Source organism: Prionailurus bengalensis, chromosome D3 (genome assembly GCF_016509475.1).
Source record: "Prionailurus bengalensis isolate Pbe53 chromosome D3, Fcat_Pben_1.1_paternal_pri, whole genome shotgun sequence".
In the NCBI taxonomy this organism is placed as follows: domain Eukaryota; kingdom Metazoa; phylum Chordata; class Mammalia; order Carnivora; family Felidae; genus Prionailurus; species Prionailurus bengalensis.
Genome location: NC_057356.1, coordinates 55,635,865 through 55,655,303, shown reverse-complemented (window position 1 = coordinate 55,655,303; position 19,439 = coordinate 55,635,865). Strand labels below are relative to the sequence as shown.

The window sequence follows — 19,439 nt, the reverse complement described above, 5'->3', positions numbered from 1 at the left end:
TTCTTCCCAGTGTATCATGTTTAATGATGATCATACCAGGCATAAATATCAGTCAATTTGGGGCTGAACAACAAACGTTAAATTTCTATACTTTTTTTTTCCTTTAAGTTAGAAAATGGAATAAAGATACTGATACTATAGCTTACAAATAGAAAGAAATATTTTCAGCGGCTTAGTAATGACAGCTATAAAGATCAGGACACTATTTTAACTCTCTCAAAAGCATTTCTTTTCTGGACCAAAGGACAGCTACAGCATATTAAAGATAGACTGTTTTCAAAATTATCTGGGAGAAGAGTCAATAGATGGAAGTCAACTAGTAAAATCAGACTTGCGACTCTTTTTTTTTAAATTTTTAAAAAATATTTATTTGTGTTTGAGACAGAGAGAGACAGACCATGAATGGGGGGGGGGGCGGGGTCAGAGAGAGAGGGAGACACGGAATCCGAAGCAGGCTCCAGGCTCCAAGCTGTCAGCACAGAGCCTGACACGGGGCTTGAACTCAGGGACCTTGAGATCATGACCTGAGCCAATGTTGGATGCTTAACTGACTGAGCCACCCAGGGGCCCCACTTGTGACTCTTTTTATGTAGTCCCCAATTTCTCTATCCACAGGAGCTGTACATTTCTGGCTTTGTTTTTGCTTTATTTCGCAAAGTTACCATGCTATATGTTAATCAAGTTGCTGATTGAGGTGGCCATTTGCTTCCTTCACAAATTCCTGTCCCTGGAAGAGTTATTAATGGACTGTTAAGCATTTGAATACATAACGTTGTTCAGAACTTCCAGGTTTCAAAGTGGCAAGTCATATGTATCACAATCTCTAGTACAGCTAAAGGGCTCAAATTCTCTTATGGACTCAACTCAAGTAACCCAAATCCCTATTCGATCCATTCAATGATAGATTTGCTCACAGGCCACGCTCAAATTTTAGATTCCTATTTTGGCCAACCTCCAGCTCCTGATCTAATCTAGAAGAGGACTAATTCAGTGTTTTCTATTTTTCCTTTTTTAAATTTTAGAGGATTTTTAAAGCCCCATCAATTTTGGAACTCACTAACAATTTGGGAAGAGTCAAGGATTGATCCAACAGCTTTGCTATATTTCTCAGACTTTCCCATTATGTGTTATAGCAAAAGAAGCCAAGTTCTGCTGTTCAGTACCTGACATTCTATTTTAGCCATGGAGTATTAGTTTATAAAAAATCAATATCTAAAGATGAAGGTGTTTCCTTTTAGGGGATGGAGGAGTGTGGGTAGAGGTGATGTCATTCATTCTTATGGCTTTAAAATCCCTGTATTTATATCTTCAGCCCAGACTTTTCTCTGTAGTTCAAGCTTCTATATTCAAATGCCTACATGAACAACTCTCCTGGTATTTCAAATTTAACTTCTCTGAAATTAAATTCTTTCTTCCTGCCTCTCTACATCAACCTACTTCTGCTCCTACCTCAGCCTCCAACTCCAATCTGTTCCTCCTCAAACACCCCTCTTCTAAGTCAATGGCCTCACAAGCCGTACTACAAAAGCCAGAAGCCATATGGTCATCCTTGACTCAGTCTTTTCCCTCACCTGCCACATGCAATCCCTCAGCGAGCCCTATCTTTAAAACCTATCCGCCACCCATCACGTCTACCTCAACTGCTACCTTCCTAATCTATCGCAGTGATACCTCACCGAAGCCACTAGAACTACTGCAAGTTTCCTAACGGGTCTTCTTGCTTCCACACTTGCTCTCTTCCAATCCATTCTCCTTCCGTTTGGCCAGAGAAACATACAAATGCCTATCACATCACATAATGCTCCTGCTTTAAATCCTTTATTAATTTTCCGCTGGATCAATAATATAATGCAAACCCTTTATCCTGGCAAGCACTGTCCCACAAGATCTGGCCACAGAAGACTACTCAGACCTTCATTCCCCTATTTTCCCTCCCGAACTCCGTAAGCTCCAGTTGCATTGGCCTTCTTTCTATTCCTCGAATGTGCCACTAACTCTTGCGGTAGGACTTCTGCGCTGTGTCTATAGTTCCCCTTCCTGGCTCTTCAGATGGTTGCTTCCTTTGTATCCTCCAGGTCTCAGGATAAACATCACCTACTCAGAGATCTTCCCTGAGTTACCAGGTCCCTCCACTCTGCCATTGTTTTCTATTGCAGCACTATTTCCCCCCCTCCTGGCATTCACCTCAAGTGCTATTTACTGCCTTATTTTCTGTTTTCCTGAGAAAAATTTAAGTCCCATTAGATGGGCACAATGCATATAAACATGCCTTGTTGGCTGCTTGAAACTTAAAGCCTATCAGAGTAATTGGTGCTCAGTAAATATTTGTTGAATAAAAGCATAATTATGTGATGAAGTTTCTTTTACTCTTTGAACACAGGTTACAGGTTATATGTTGTTTGGATCATAACATTTTGCTAATGAACATGTGGTGTTGCATAAACATTTGTGATTGGTATTAAAATATAAGATTTTCCAGATTTTTATTTTATTTTTAAATGTTTTTATTTTTGAGAGAGAGAGGGATTTTGAGTGCATGCGGTGTGTGTGTGCACGTGTGTGGGGAAGGGGCAGAGAGAGACAGGGAGGCAGAGGAAATGAAGCGGGCTCTCCAACTCAGAACAGTGAGACCATGATCTGAGCTGAAGTCGGACACTTAACTGAGCCACCCAGGTACTCTGTTGTTGGTTTTTTTTAGGTTTATTTATTTATTTTGAGAGAGAGTGAGCGAGAGCAGGAGCAGGGAGGGGCAGATCCATATTTTTAAAAATGTCATATACAAACTGACCCTGAAGTTGGAAGAAATTTTTCTTTCATAACAAAATCATGTTTATCATAGGTCAAAATTTGGATAATTTGGACTATCTTTAATGAAATATTATTTTCTGATAAAATGCTTTCTGATTTTCTCTCCCTATAAATAGCAGACAGGACCCTGAGCAGGGATTAGGAACTGGTGTTCAGATATGGGGGTGAAAAGTCTCTTTTTGGAGAGATATGCTCTGTAGAGAGGCAAATCTGAATAATGTATCTTGGGGAAATGCCAAATTAAATTCCAAGCAGCCTGTCAGATGAATCATATAGCTGAAAGAAAGGGTCAATATGACCCTCCAGGTGGAGCTAGGAAGACTTGGTTCTAGAAAAGCAAAAAGGAGAGAAGTCTAGAGTGAGTCGCTGAAGCGCATTTTAGATTTTTCAGGTGCGTGTGCCCTTAAGTAGGAAAGATATGGTAAAAAAAAAAGTTGATTTAGATCATACAATTAATAAAGAGTATAAGTATAGAACAGAGCACACTTTAGTTTTCGCTGGAGGCATGAGAATCTTCATGGCTCTGAGAAGCTTGGCCCTAAAAGTCCTAGGACTCTAGGACTTCTTTAGCCCAGTGTGAATATTCTTTCCAGAGTAATTTACTTTTTCCTTCTAAAAAAAATGCACCTTCTATAATTGTTTAATCTTTGTGTGTTTTTTTCTTTCTTTCTTTCTTTCTTTCTTTTTTTTTTTGCTTTTATAACGAATCTAGCTAACACAGCTGGGGGTTGGTGACATATTTGCTTGTATACTAGGAGTTCTTTATATCTTTAGTGTTTTATTTTCCATACATTAGAATGCTAAGTATAATCATAAATATAATGAACGCAGTGCATCGTAAGACCTTGGTATCTCATTAAGCGGGAACCAAACACTATGCAACAAAAGCCAACAGGAATGGCTAAGGATTGTGCTTCCTGCCTATTTCTTCCTTTCCTCTCTTTCCCTTTCCTTTATTAACTCTGTATATTTACTAAGCATTTACTATGTGCATTGTTCATTGTGGTGGAGTTACTCAGAACACAAGAAAATCTAAACTCTCAAGGGTCTTCCAATCAAGATTCTATTTGAACAAACATAGTCATGTGAAACTATGTTGTATAAGGGGTGGTATAGCTCATATGGTCTAAAACAAGGTTTTCCACACTATAGGTTGCCAGGCATCCTTTGCTGCTTTATAAATTTATTGGGTTAGGACCGTTTATTGAGTTACTACTATTACCAAAGAGTAGTAATAGTAGTAGTAATACTAATGATAATAATAATAATAGGAGAAAATGGGGTAGATATCAGTGTGTATTCCATGCAGTAAAATATATTTTTTCATAACATTTTTGGAGGACAGCTGTATAAAGTGTAACATATATGCCTTACTATGAGACAAGGTTAAAAAAATGGTTGAAAGACACTTCTGCAGAGGAGCGTAGAGAGACAAGACTGTTTTAACTTGAGTAGTCAAGGAAAGAAGAAGGCTTTATAGTTCCAAAAGTACTTGAATGAGGCTTAGAGGAGAAGAGGTGACTTTTTCAGATGAAAGAGCTCCTAAAAAGAATTCTGAAATTGTGAATTGAGTTTTAACCATAAGAAAAAGTGAACTCTATAGAACCAGCTTACTCTTGAATGAATAACCACCCCAGGATCAACTATACTTCCAGAATCTTCTAGGAAACATTTCACTAACAACACAATCTAGATCTCCCAACTTGGAATTACCCTCTATCTCTGATGCCACTAGATAAACTTTTAATAGTGTTCCTGTGAGGTATATCACTTATGAGAGTGATTCAAAATATGCTTTTGATTGCTTAGTCCACATATCTATTTAAGATACTAAAAAAATTTTTTTAATGTGAAAGGCCTAAAGATAAATACCTAATTTAAAGTGTTTTTTCCTTCCTGCCACCCCCCCCCCCCCATATTAGATCCACTTGTCACTCGTATTAGTGGACTCTGAGCTCTACTGGTCTAATATTTACTGGGCAAAAATTCAAGGACTCAGGACAACGGATTTATTTTAGCATTTTTAAAAATACAAAATAAAGAAATAAAAAGAATAAAAGCAGTCAGGGTGGCCTCTGGAGAAGGGTAGCTGTTGTTGCAGGAATCTTGCAAGTTAATGAGAATTCACCAGGGACTCAAGAGCGACTGCGAGGGGAGAAAGGAGGAGATGGGGCGGGGAGGGGGGGGGGAATAAAAACTCTTCCTTTGCAGCTGGCCCTCTCCCTCATTTGTTGCTCCAATAAGCAGTAATTAGGTCCTGAGCTAATGGTGTCAGCTGATCTGCTGTTTTTAGGCTAGACCCAGAGGAATCTCCATGGAAACCCTGCTGGAGTCGTCCCCCCACCTGGATGCTGAGTGCTCCTTTCCGCCACCTGGCTGCCGCCGCGCCCGCTGCTACCTCCTCCTGCCTCTAACCTGCAGCCTGCAGCATGCGCACTGCCCCCGGGATCCCTAAATGGGACAATTCTGCCCGTGACGTCAGCGCCCAGCCGTCTCCACAGAAACTTTTGTCCCATTGGCCAATCAGAGAGCTTGGAAGAGGCCAGGGAGGAGGGGGGGGTGGGAGGAGAGGGGAGTGGGAGGGGTAGGGGTGAGGGGAGAGGCGAGAGGTTTAGTGTGTGGAGCTGCTCGCGCTCCGCCCGGGCTGTCAGTCCCGGCTCCAGCCGCCGCGAGACCTTCCCGGAGACGCGCGCACACACGGCGCACCCCCCACCCCCCCCGCACACCGCACACCCTCGCTCCCTTGCTCACACACACGCACGCACTCAGCCTGGCCGAGCAGGAGCCACTGACCATTTTGCAAGTGCCGGGACCAGCTGCGGCGCAGTGGGTACAAACACTCAGCGTTCCCATTCGGGGCTTTCGTCTGGGAGACGACGACGAGGGGCGAAGGTGGGCTAGGACGCGGACCAGGCGCGGGGCACTGGTCGGGCCGCCTTCCGGGCAGAGGCGCCTCCCGGGACGGGCGCGGGCCTCCGCAGAGAGTAGAATAAAGAGGAGCGGCCGCAATCGCACGCAGCGCGAGGAGGATGGGAACTCCCCTATTTCCAGCTCTGTAACCAACGGGTGGAAATCCTGAATGGAGAAGCCGCCGATTTCATTTGCTTGAGAAAATCGTCCAGAGGAACTCATATTTGGCTACTCTGAGCAGTGGAGGGGTGTCCATGACGTGGCAGGGGGAAAATAGACATACGAAACCTCCTGTGTGAACTGCAAACTGTAACCAAGCAAGGGGAAAATAATTTCTCTGTATATTTTAATTTCATGCAAAGGGTTTTAAGCATCTGTATTATAAACTTACTTCTATGCCTTGTACCCAGTCCAGCAGAAACCAGAGGAGTCCTGTCTGGGGACCCCGTCATTATCCGGGAGACCCGCCGCCCGCGGCCTGCCTTCGTTTACCCACATCCCCCTGGAGCGGCTATCTGTTTGGGCTATCACAGCCTTTCCTATAGAACTATGGCCAAATATCCACGAATGTTTTGTTAATTCTGGGACTTAACTCCTGGAACCTACCTGCAGGATTGGAATTTAGCCTAAATGCATATGAAGAAATGACATTTTAAACCATTAAAAAAAATACCTTAATGATTTCCTGTGTAGCAGGATTTGATAGGCTTAACAACATGACAGGTAAGAACTTTCTCTCTTTCTAGTCCCTTAACGCCCCACGCAGGGAAGGTCGAAGCGTAACGGGACCCTGGAGGAAGGAGAGCCCGGGGACCCGGGTGCCCTTCGGGGCTCACAGGCGCTCGGCCGGGCGGCTGCTTTCGAGAGAAGCTCAGCCCTTGCTCCTGCACGGTGGGGCCAGCGGCCAGGGAAGCTTCTGGGGCGCGCGCTGGGAGGCGGCGCGGCGCTCCACCTGCCTTGCCCCGGACACAGCCCCGGGGTGAAGCGTCCAGGGACCACCCCAAGTCAATATTGGGATTTTTAATAAACCAAGGAATGGGATTTTAATTATTTAAAACCCAGCTCCTCTGGGCCAGATGCTGTTGGGATGGTCCTAATCACACAATATTAAAGAGACCCATCACTAAGAGGACGAGAAAAGCGTCCGAGACCAGCGTCCGAGACATCCGTTGCAATTACGAATGAACCAGAGACTTGGTAGCACGGGGCATTGATTGCTGGTGCCCAACCGGACCCTCCTCCCCTCTCCCCGTTCCTCCCCCCACCCGAGGCAGGCTCCGGCGGCGGCCGGGACCTCGCGTCCCTACATCGTGGCCGGGGCCGCATTTTTCATGAGCCCGGGGTGAACAGGTGCGAAGTGCGCTGGGAGCATCCAGCCAGCGACCGGGAGCGGGGAACATGGAGAGCGAGCGCGACATGTACCGCCAGTTCCAGGACTGGTGCCTCAGGACTTACGGGGACTCAGGCAAGACCAAGACGGTGACCCGTAAGAAATACGAGCGGATCGTCCAGCTCCTCAACGGCTCCGAGTCGAGCTCCACGGACAACGCCAAATTTAAATTCTGGGTCAAATCGAAGGGCTTCCAGCTGGGCCAGCCGGACGAGGTCCGCGGGGGCGGCGGCTGCGCCAAGCAAGTGCTTTACGTGCCGGTCAAGACCACGGTGAGTGACTCCCCTTCCTCTGTTATTTGTCTGCGGGAGCAGCCGGCGGGGAGGGGAGAGAGGGGGGGAGAAAGGGGGAGCCGTGAGCCACCGTTGGCTCGTGTGCCCCCCACCTTTCTCAGCCCCCCTCCCCAAGTCGTCCCCACTCGCATGAGCCAGGCGCGTTTCCCCCACGGTGGAGTCTTTGTGGTCCTTTATTTTAAAGCGGCAGCGCACCACCAGAGCTCGCCTCCCAGGCTCCTGAACCCGCTCCTGGAGCTTCCATCCCCGGGTCGGGCGGCTTCCAGCGTCCTCGGGTCGGGCCATTGTCCCGTGTCCTTCGCTGGGCGCCTGGCGCGTGTCCCGCTTTTGCCACCAAGCATAAAGGCCACGCTGGAACCCCAGACGCACGCTCTGATAATAGACGATTCTGATCGATCGTCTACAGTGTCTCCTAACTGGCACAAAGCCCGATTGTGGCGCTGGTCAGAGATGTGGGGTTCCCCCCTCCCCCGCCCCCCGACACTATCCGGTTTTATTGTTAGACCGCCGCCCGGGAGACGCAGGGCTATCCGATCGCCTTGAGCACTCCCAGAGATCTTGCCACGACTATTTAGATTGTGGATGAGGTCCGGGAGATTCCTCCTCCCCGCCCCCCATTCCCTTTCTCACTTCCCCCTTTCACAAATAAAGCCGCCGCTACATGATGAACAACAAAGAGACATGGGTTTGGGCGCAATCAAATGGTACATGTGTTTGCTCCTCATTCTGGGATAGCTCTAGTCTCAGGGCCACGAAGCTCTAAGCCCAGGCGCAGCAAGGTGCTGGGCACTGAGAGCCTGGTGTACAGGGCAGAAGGCTGTGAGGCTGGCGAGCGGCAGCAGCGTCGATTGCCTTTTTAAGAAGATGGGAACTGTGGGCTCCAAGTAGGATTGCAGATCAGATCCATAAGACCTCTTTCTCCGTCATGGAACGGTGGGTACTCGCCTGGAGTAGGGGTGGGGGAGGGTATCTGGCATCCTTTGCATTTTTGCCTGGCTTTGGGGTTTCTTGAGCATTTGCTCCTGTTCCACCCGCTCCCCCACCCCCCATACTGGCAGCCCTTTCCCGTGCAGTGTTCCTGGAGGATGCTAGAAAGGAGATGTCTTGCAAGCTATTCTTCTGTCTCAAACGGAGGTATATGCAATTGGAAATCTGTGCATGGAAGGTTTTTTCAGAGGATTATTTGGAGCGCTCTTTTAGGTTTGGAAAACCAGTTAGTGGTTATCTGAGATTCGTTAGGGGTAGTTTGAAGGAAGTGTGTTTGTTTTGGAATGTATGTGGAAAACGGGAAACGGAAATAAAGGTGAAACAGAAACACACATAAAAGTTCTGTTTTTTTTTTTTTCCAAAAAGTACTGTTGTTGGAATTTTCTGGGAGGTAGATCTACAAACACAGCCTTCTCTTTGAACGTGGCATTGCTAAAGACAATGGTGAGATTACGGTCTTGCTTTACTAAATAATGAGAACTAGCTGGGTCTGGATTAGAACTGAGGTTTATTTACATCTGGATGAGCAGAAGTCTGTTGTAGAGAATTAAGTGCTTTGATTCATTTGTATCAGGAGTAACTTAACCTGATTTTTAAAAATAACTTATTGTTAGACAAAGTAAATGAGAATTCAAAACATAAGAACGTATTATCCTTTAGGGGAACACTGGGCTAATTGAATAAATAAAATAATAATTTAAAGTATATTTACCTAAATATTTAATCATATTCTATATGTTTTTCATAACAATTGCTAGCTGGGAGGTTTGTTTTTCATTCCTTTTACATTAAAGTCAGGTTCCTGCATACCTGTCAGATAGTTTCCACCCTGTATGAATTGGTCCAATTTATACTTTGGGTATATCCACTATATGTATAAACAGATGTGCCCTTTTAAAACATTAACAAAAAATTGTAAATAACATAAATTGTGTAATGGCTGTAGAGGCAGTAAGATAAATATGGATGCCAGTAATTCAAATCAGAATTCACATGTTCAGATACCGATATTTTCATTCAAAAATTTTTGCAGAGTTGATAAAGAATTATTGCTAAGACATCTAACAGAAAAACAACTTCAGGGTGAATACTAAAGTAACACATATTTTTCTTTTCAGTAAAGATTTCATATATTTATGGGGGAAAATGTAATTCATCAGGTGATATTCTTAGATAGTGGTTTCCATGTAGTAGTATTTAAGGGCTTTGCTCTTCATTCAAGCCTGTTTTGAAATGTTGAAGAGGTTTTTAATTCATGAACTCTTCTGTTGCTCTTTATGAAAATTTTATGCTGCTCCTCTCATAGAATTATAGGCTCCGCCTTCCCTGAAAGACAGCCAATCATCATTTCAACAAGTTAAAAAATAAATAAAAGGTTCCCCTTTTATCATGTGTTTCTCCGCATCTCAAATTATTTCTTCCTTAAGAATGAGTTTTTCCTTGTAGTAGTGGGAGTACAATCACCAGAAAGACAAAAAAAATATATTTTAAAGTCAAAGGCATATCTTGGCTGAAATAAAGTACTGTTTTTGGTATTTTCAAGTAGACGGAAGAATCATTCTAGCTGTTTGAGGTTTGAGGGTTTGCGGCTAGCTTTGCTGTCAGCGAGAGAGATTTGCGCCTGATGTTGCAGTAACCCACTGCTGCTGGTAATTAGACATCATTACTACCTTGAAAAGGGACAGACAGAAGGGAAGAGGACAGGCTGGGGCTAATTAACTGCTTGTCTTTAATGAAAGAAAGGGAGACTGATCACAACTGGGAGGTCGTACCAGAACAGAGTAGACACAGCACATAGACTTAATAGAAACAGGACTAGCTTTCAGTCTGAAAGAAGCTTGGTTCTACCTCTTTTCTTAAACGAATAGCTGTAGCTTTGCAAATACTCTTTCCCCTAAAATCTAAATTTAATTGATGACAAAATCAAGCAAGTGACAACAGACTTCAAATGAAAATGTAGGATACTAGAAAGATAAACATGCCCTTTAATATTTGTCCTGGCCATGCCCAAAGCTGAGGGGGGCATATCTATCACTGTTTAGATTACTCTGTGGCTGAGGAGATACTGTTTGGTCGCCAAGCAACAACATCCTGCAACTCAGCCATTTTAGGTCTGGAGGAGGATCTGCGTGTGTGCCTGCATGCACGTGCACACACGTGTATATACGCGCACGTGCAGTTTGTTGAGCATTGCATCTAAGTTTTGTTCACCCCACCGCCATTATTTTTATGTGTTCTTTCGTTAAAGATATCATAAATTTAAATGAGTGAAGTGAATAACTTAAAACAGTTCTGAAAAAAACTATGGCAAAGGTCTGACGTTTACTATAAAATGTTTCATCAGTGATCATTTTAAATTAGTGTTACTTTGGTTATTCTGTTTTACATTTTTGGTAGTTTCAGTTTAGTTTGTTTTTAGAAGCTTTCCATCCTGGTTGACATTTTGGTTTTGGCCACAATTAGTTGAAACATCGACTTGTAATTCAAACTACCAAAACACATTATAGATACCACTTGGTAGTATGAAAGATAAACTTAGGAAATAACCAGAAAATTCATTATTTTTCTATTCGTATTGGATGAATGCATTATTGTGTATTTTTTAAAGGCCCGCCACATTGTTTAAAACAGGCAATTTGGCAAACTCACAATTTTATTTGTTTTTCAGTCTTAAGCAAACAAAGCAATGAATATGCAATTATGTGAGTATGTAGGATATGTATATGTATATGTAGGAATGGACACTTAGGTCCAATTTTTGCCTTCTGTGTATGTAGTCCACTAGGGAACATAAAATGAATTTTCATCCAGAAAGGAAAATGTATTATCTTTAGTTATGTCATTTAAAAATGATGATGTATTCAGTTCTGCAATCTGTAGACTCAGATTTCATTTTGTTCTTACTGTGTATACTAATTGATTAGTACATAGTGATTAGAATGAATATTCATGGACTGGTTTATGAATAGTTACTGCTTTCTTAGTTCTCTGTGGTTTTGGTTACAAATTCTCTATGCTCTATCAAGAGTGAAGGAAATAATTCCTCATAAGGAGTTCATATACATTGCTATCAGGCCTAACTTCACTCGTGAGGCACACATCATGCATATTAGGCCTTGATCTGAAATTTGCTACAGAAATTCCAGAAAACAAAACTGAATGCTAGCCACACATTAGGATACTTTATATCTCTGACACAGACAAATCATAATAATAGTAATTAAGATATAAACAAAGTTTTGCTTATCTCCTATACTTTTAAGACAGGCATTGCTGTTGATAACCAATGCATTTTTCTCTATATTCCGGTATTTTGGAGAACTCTATAGCAGAGGTCTTTGGGGGTCAAATAGATCCCAAGTACGAGTCTCAGCAATGTGGCTTATAAGCTGACTTTAGTGGTTCCTTGAGAATTGTGAGGAATAACTCATCTACATCAAAACGCTAGCACAGTGCCAATTAAGGCTGTCAAGAATCGTGGGTATACCCTTAAAAGAGGCCAATTTGGCATGTGTATTTAGGGACAAGGGCTTGTAGAGATAATTCCCTTGAATTTATGGAGGAAATAAGACTCTGTTAATATATGAAGACTATCCCACACATATTTCCTAAAATACCAGTTCTTGACTTTTCCATTGGTTCTTCCTTGTCTTGTTAGTAAGTATAGTGGGCGGGGGAAGAGGGGCAAGACTCAGCACTCATTTATTTTCCCTCAATAACCCTCCTAACCAGCTGAGATTCTACTTCTCAAGATTTTACACTCTAGACTTCATGCATAGTATAGAGGAAAGATGAAGAAGCAAATACAGGGATACGGCAGAACTTCTGAGAATTTCAATCTCCTGTCAAGACTATAAAGACCTTTCACTAATAGCTGTTGTATTTATACAACACTTTATTTATACAAGATAAAATGAATCTGCTGTGTTTTAGATTACATTCATTTTTGATAGTTCTGGGATAATAAGATAAACGTCATGAACAGCAATAGATGGCAGGAAACATGGCATAGTGGGCAGGGTATAGATTTTAGAGCAAGATTTAAATCCCGATTCAAGATTTACGATAGCTGCAAGTAAGCAGAAGTTTCTTGACTAATGACACTGTTTCCTCTTTGTAAATGCCACTAATAATACTTGTCTAACTACTTTTGGATAAGAGTTAATAATAATTCATAAGCATATAGCGTATGTAGTATCTGTCTGGCACATAGTAAATGCTAAAAAAACAAAAACAACAGAAGCTCTTCTAAGTATTACCAAGAAAGCAAGGACACCATGATGTAATTGTAATTAGGTATATGTTATAAACTCAAAATTACACTGCCACGAGGAGTTAAAATACATCTGTATGAATGTATATTTATTCAGATATTTATTTAAAAAAATAAAAATGACTTTATTTTGTAAAAGTGATACATTTTCAATATTTAAAAAAACCTAAGTGAAAGGGAAAGAAATTTTAAGTCACATTAAATCCCTCCATTCAGATTTAACCACCATTAGCTAATTATGAGCATCATTATAGATGTCTGTCTAAACATATATACCAAAAGAAGATTAGATATAGTGATTGATACACTGATTGATATGGACACGCAGAAATAATTTTCCAAAACTGGGATGATAATTGTATGCTAATTTAAGTAAGAAGCATAAAACATCAAAATGTAACAAAAGAAAAATAAAAACACAAAATTAAAAAAGTGGCTAATTAATAAATGCTTCTCAGAGGTGTTTTTCCTGAAGTTAATAGAAAACATTAAGAGATTGAATTCCATTCATTTTTTTCAACAACAGATTTCAATTTCATTCTTATTGACTTTCTCCAATGGTAGGTGAAGAGTGAGCCTATTTCACTGTTCTTCTGTTTTGCTACATATATTATATTGCCTGTATTTATTACATCTAATGTTACATTTATTGTAATTATATATTTTATTGTGTTATGTTCATTATATCATATAATATACTATATTTGGTTTTATTGTTAAGGTTTTGTTATAGTATATAATTTGGTTCTCACAATTGTTTTTCCTTTGGTATATTTAAATACTTATTTATTCTTTTACCTTTTTTTTTTCTGAATTCTTTGATTGGATTCATCACTTGGTTGGCTACAATTCCTGGTCATTTTTCTTTTTCTAAGGAAAGGAATATGTGTTCTATTCTTTGAGGTTTGTATGCAATTAAAAATATTTGCCTTTTGCCTTTGTAACTAAAGAACAACTTGACTAAGTGATTTCTTTATTTTACTTTTACCACCAGAACATTGTTGATAATGTGTTTGTTCCGTAAAATCCTAAGGCAACCCTATTTTTCCAAATTTCGTGGATTGTTTACTTCTTTATCCTTGAAATCAAATAATTTCACTGGGATATGTTTTGAATTCCTTTTTCCACTGAGTAATTACATTCATGTCCATGACTTCAGTTACATTTGTTTTGGTGACTTAATGCATTATCTTCTGAGGTTCAGATCTGAATTTTCACGATTTCTACTGGTTGTTTCTACCAGGATATCCCAAAGCACCTCAAACTGAACATAACCCCAAATGACTTTTTCTTCTCTCCATTCCTTCATCCTAGGTCTTCCAGGCTGATACCTTTTTTCTTTTGTATTATCATTTTTAATAATTGTGCTGAAATCTATCCTATTATTCGACTGAATCCAGCTAAGCATTAAAATAGTGAACCAAATGACATATTTGGTTCCCAGAATAAATGACAGTTCATAAATCATTCATTATAATTTCAGGGTGGCAAATAGAAATTAAAATGATTTGAAGCCATGCAATAATTTGAAAGACTTAGAAAAAGTTATTAGCACTGTACATTGGAAGAGGAACAGAAAAAAAATGGTAAATTCAATACAATTTTATAATTTCCCTAAGCTAATACAGTAAAGTTTTACGAAAAAGAAGCATTTACTATTTTGCCTTTCTATTTTATAACTGAGTATAGCATTTAACATTATATTGTGAATTTAGAGGAGAACAGCAGAAATGTGACAAATGGTACATTTTTCTCCTTAAAAAAAGTACCTGTATTTCTCTCCTTTGTTTAGAAATTGAAAGCACTAAAATAATAGCTTGCCTATGAATCATCCAATGGACACTCTGAAAAATGTAGAGGCTCCTTTTTATGATAATTTTCCTGGGAATATATTCCCTCCCCACCCCCACCCCCACCCCCGCTTCCTGTCTATATTTCATTAGAGTCATTGTGCCATTTATGTCCATTATTTGGTGCACAGCAAATGCTCCTTTAAAAACAGTATTGAATAAATGAAAGCATGAATATTTGTTGTAATCCCTACCTCTTTTTTAAGGATTATCTTTTTTTTCAATTGAGTAATAATTGACAGACAATATCATTGTAGTTTCAGGTGTACAACATAATGATTTGATATTTATGTACATCATAAAATGATCACAGTGTGTACTTACCTGTTAGCATACAAAGTTGTTACAATATTATTGACTGTTCTGGACACTATGTTCCCATGTCTTATTTATCTTCTAACTGGAAGTTTGTCCCTCTTAATCCCCTTGTCCTTTTCATCCATCTCCCTATCTCCCTCTCCTCTGTCAACCATCAGTTTGTTTTCTGTATCTGAGTCTCTTTCTTTTTTGTTTCCTCAATTGTTTTGTTTTTGGGGTTCCACATAGAAGTGAAATTATACAGTATTTGTCTTTCTCTGACGTATTTTACTCAGCAAATATCTTTTAGGCCCATCCACGTCGGCACAAGCAGCCAAGATTTTATTCTTTTTTATGGCTGAGTTATATTGTATATTTATAGCTACATCTTCTTTATCCACTTACCTATCAATGGACATTCAGGTTGCTTCCATACCTTGGCTATTGTAAATAATGCTGTGATGAACAGAGGGATGCATGCATCTTTTCAAATAGGTGGTTTTTTTTTTTTAATAAATACCTAGAGGTGGAATTGCTGGATTATGGGATCCTATGGTATTTCTATTTTTACTTTTAGTGAGGAACCTCTACATTGTTTTCCATAGCGGCTGCACAATTTACATTTCTACCTATGGCACATAAGCCTTCCCATTTCTCCACATCCTTGTCAACACTTGTTATTTCTTGCCTTTTTGATACTTGCCTTTCCAACAGGTGTGAGGTGGTCTATCATTGTGGTTTTGATTTATATTTCCCTGATGATTTTTAATTGGATTTTGTTTTGTCAATACTGAGCTTTATGAGTTCTTTATATATTTTAAGTGTCAGCCTCTTATCAGAAATGTCATTTGCAAATATCTTCTCCCATTTAGTAGATTGCCTTTTTGTTTTGTTGATGGTTTTCTTTGCTGTCAAAAGGCTTTTTTTTCTGGGGTGCCTGGGTGGCTCAGTCGGTTGGGCGGCTGACTTCGGCTCAGGTCATGATCTCGCGGTCTGTGAGTTTGAGCCCCGTGTCTGGCTCTGTGCTGACAGCTCGGAGCCTGGGGCCTGTTTTGGATTCTGTGTCTCCCTCTCTCTCTGACCTTCCCCTGTTCATGCTCTGTCTCTCTCTGTCTCAAAAATGAATAAACGTTAAAAAAAAAAGGCTTTTTAGTTTGATGTAGTCCCATTTGTTTCTTTTTACTTTTGTAAAAGGTAAATGTCAAAAAACTTACTGCTTTTGTTTTCTTCTAGGAGTTTTCTGGTTTCAGGGCTTAGATTTAAGTCTTTAATACATTTTGAATTTATTTTTGTGTATGGTGTAAGAAGGTGGTCCGCTTTCATTCTTTCCCATGTAGCTGTCCGGTTTTCCAAACACCATTTATTGAAAAGAGACTATTTTTTCCCCATTGTGTATGCTTGTCTCCTTTGTTGTAGATTAACTGACCATAGAAGCATGAGTTTACTTCTGGGATCTCTGTTCTGTTCCACTGATCTATGTGTCTGTTCTTATGCCAGTATAATCTGATTGGATTGCTATAGTTTTTTAGTATAGTTTGAAATCTAGGAGAGTGATACCTCCAGTTTTCTTTTTCTCAATATTGCTTTAGCTATTTAGAGTCTTTCCTGGTTCCGTACAAATTTTAGGATTATTTATTCTAGTTCTTTGAAAAACACCATTGGTAGTTTGATAACGATTGCTTTGAATCTCTAGATTGCTTTGGGTAGTATGGACATCTTAACAGTACTTAACAATACTGATGTTTTGCTTTTTTTTCTATTTTTTTTAATGTTTATTTACTTATATTGAGAGAGAGCACGCACACAAGCCAGGAAAGGGCAGAGAGAAGGAGAGACGGCATCCCAAACAGGCTATGCACCATCAGCACAGAGCCCAACATGGGGCTCGAACTTACAAACTCTGAGATCATGACCTGAGCTGAGATCAAGAGTTGGATGTGTAACTAACTGGGCCACCTGGGCGCACCCTCTTCTATTTTTTTTTTCTAATTTGGATGCCTTTTATTTATTTTTCTTATTCAATTGCAGTGGTGAGGACTTCCAGTACTGTACTGAATAAAAGTGGTGAGAGTGGGCATTCTTCTCTTGTTCCTGATCTTAGAGGAAAAGCTTTCAGGTTTTGAGTTGTCATATATGGCCTTTATTATTTTGAGGCATGTTCCCTCTTTACCTACTTTGTTGAGAATTTTTATCATAAGTGGATGTTGAATTTTGTTAAATGCTTTTCTGCATCTCTTGTGATAATCATATGATTTTTATCCTTAATTTTATTAATGTGGTATATATCATGTTGATTGATTTTGCAGATTTGCATGCCTGGAATAAATCCCACCTGATCATGGTGCATGATCTTTTAAATGTATTGTTGGATTTGGTTTGTTAAAGATTTTTGGGTCTGTCTTCATCAGGGATATTGGCCTATACTTTTCCTTTTGGTGTCTGTCTGGTTGGTACACCAGGGTAATGCTGGCCTCATAGAATGAGCTTGCAAACATTCTTTCCTCTTTCATTTTTGGAGTTTGAGAAGGATACGTATTAACTATTCTTTCAATGTTTGGTAGAATTCACCTCTGCAGCTGTCTGGTCCTTGCCTTGTGTTTGTTGGGAGTTTTGTGATTACTGATTCATCTTCATTACCAGTAACCACTCTGTTGAGATTTTCTGTTTCTTCCTGATTCAATCTTGAAAGAGTATATGTTTCTAGGAATTTATTCATTTCTTTTAGGTTTTCTAATTATTTGTTCTATAATTGTTCATAATAGTCTCATATTTTTTGTATTTCTGTGATATCTGTTATAACTTCTCTTTTTTCATTTCTGATTTTATTGGCCCCTGTCTTTCTTTTTCTTGATGAATCTTGCTGTAAGTTTATTAATTTTGTTCATCTTTTCTTTTGCTTTTTCTTTTTAAATTAATTTTCTGCATGCATGACAATACAACTTATCTATCCAAAGGCAAAAATCAATGGGACATTTTTTATTTCCCCCTTTTCCTCCCCTTTCATAGTCGGTACTCAACAGAATACTATTAACTCTGTGAACTTAGTATCTCTTGAATCTATCATATTCTTACCATATACCATACCAAACAATATAACCATTGCATAATAATTTGGTAATTTTCCCAAAAACCTTTGAAGGAAGGGATTTGATCTCCAGTGCTTGAATAATGTGTGATGTATCCTTGTGCTCAGTATAAATGGAATAAATGAAAAACTTCCTAGACCAACACCACATGATGGGACGTTCTTATTTACCATCATACATTAGCTAGTTTCATAGCTAAATTGAATGCTTTTTTCACTAAATGTAATTAATTAATTAATTAAAATTTGTGTAAAAACACATAACAAAAAATTAATCATAACCATTAAATTTTAAAAAAATATTTATTTATTTTTGAGAGAGAGAGAGACAGGGACAGAGAGACAGAGCAGGAGTGAGGAAGGACAGAGAGAGAGAGACACACGTAGAATTGGAAGCAGGCTCCAGGCTCTGAGCTGTCAGCACAGAGCCTGACGTGGGGCTCGAACTCATGAGCTGTGAGATCATGACCTGAGCTGAAGTCAGATGCTTAACTTACTGAGCCACCCAGGTGCCCCAATTATAACCATTTTTAATTGTACGGTTGAAAATATTAAGTACAGGGGCATCTGGGTGGCTCAGTCAGTTGGCGTTCGACTTTGTCTCAGGTCATGATTTCACCGTTTGTGAGTTTGAGCCCTGCATTGGGATCTCAGCTTTCAGTGAAGAGTCCGCTTGGGATCCTTTGTCCCCTCTCTCTCTGTCCCTCCCCCACTCATGCTCTCTCTCTTTCAAAAATAAATATTTTTTTTAAATTTTTTTTTTTAACGTTTATTTATTTTTGAGACAGAGAGAGACAGACCATGAACGGGGGAGGGTCAGAGAGAGAGGGAGACACAGAATCTGAAACAGGCTCCAGGCTCTGAGCGGTCAGCACAGAGCCTGATGCGGGGCTCAAACTCACGGACCGCGAGATCATGACCTGAGCCGAAGTCAGACGCTCAACCGACTGAGTCATCCAGGCGCCCCAAATAAATATTTTTTTTTTTAAATACAGTTTATTGTTAAATTAGCTGACGTGCAGTGTATACAGTGTGCTCTTGGCTTCAGGAGTAGATTCCCAAGGTTCATCGCTTACATACAATGCCCAGTGCTCAACCCAACAAATGCCCTCCTCAATGCCCATCACTAGTTTTCCCCTCTCACCCACCCCCCCATCAACCCTCAGTTTGTTCTTTGTATTTAAGAGTCTCTTATGGTTTGCCTCCCTTCCTCTCTGTTTGTAACTACTTTTTTCCACTTCCCTCCCTCCATGGTCTTCTGTTATGTTTCTCAAATTCCACATATGAGTGAAAACAGAAAAAGAAAAGTATTAACTACAGACATATTATCATACAACAGACGTCCAGAACCTTTCTATATTGTAAAACTGAAACTCTGTACCCGTTAAGTAACAATTTCCTCCCCTTTCTCCCTTCTTCTAGTCCCTGGTAACCACCATTCTACTTTCTGTTTCTATGGATACGACTATGTTAGATACCTCTTATAAGTGGAATCCTACAGTATTTGTCTTTTTGTGATTGACTTATTTCACTTAGCAGAATGTCC

General features: G+C 40.2%; 1 protein-coding gene across 4 annotated transcripts in view; it reads left to right on the top strand.

The window, feature by feature from the left end:
- The first annotated feature begins 5,405 nt into the window (after positions 1-5,405).
- The window catches only part of NOL4 (nucleolar protein 4), a 431,144-nt gene continuing 417,110 nt past the window's right edge, over positions 5,406-19,439 (top strand). For 3 of the 4 annotated variants that reach the window (XM_043558563.1, XM_043558562.1, XM_043558566.1), the window contains exon 1: positions 5,406-7,380. In XM_043558563.1, the coding sequence (XP_043414498.1) occupies positions 7,117-7,380 (264 nt within the window). In that variant the 5' untranslated portion in view covers positions 5,406-7,116. Of the gene's footprint in view, positions 7,381-7,906; positions 8,335-19,439 lie in introns of those variants that run through there. The other variant, XM_043558564.1, reaches the window with a different exon arrangement.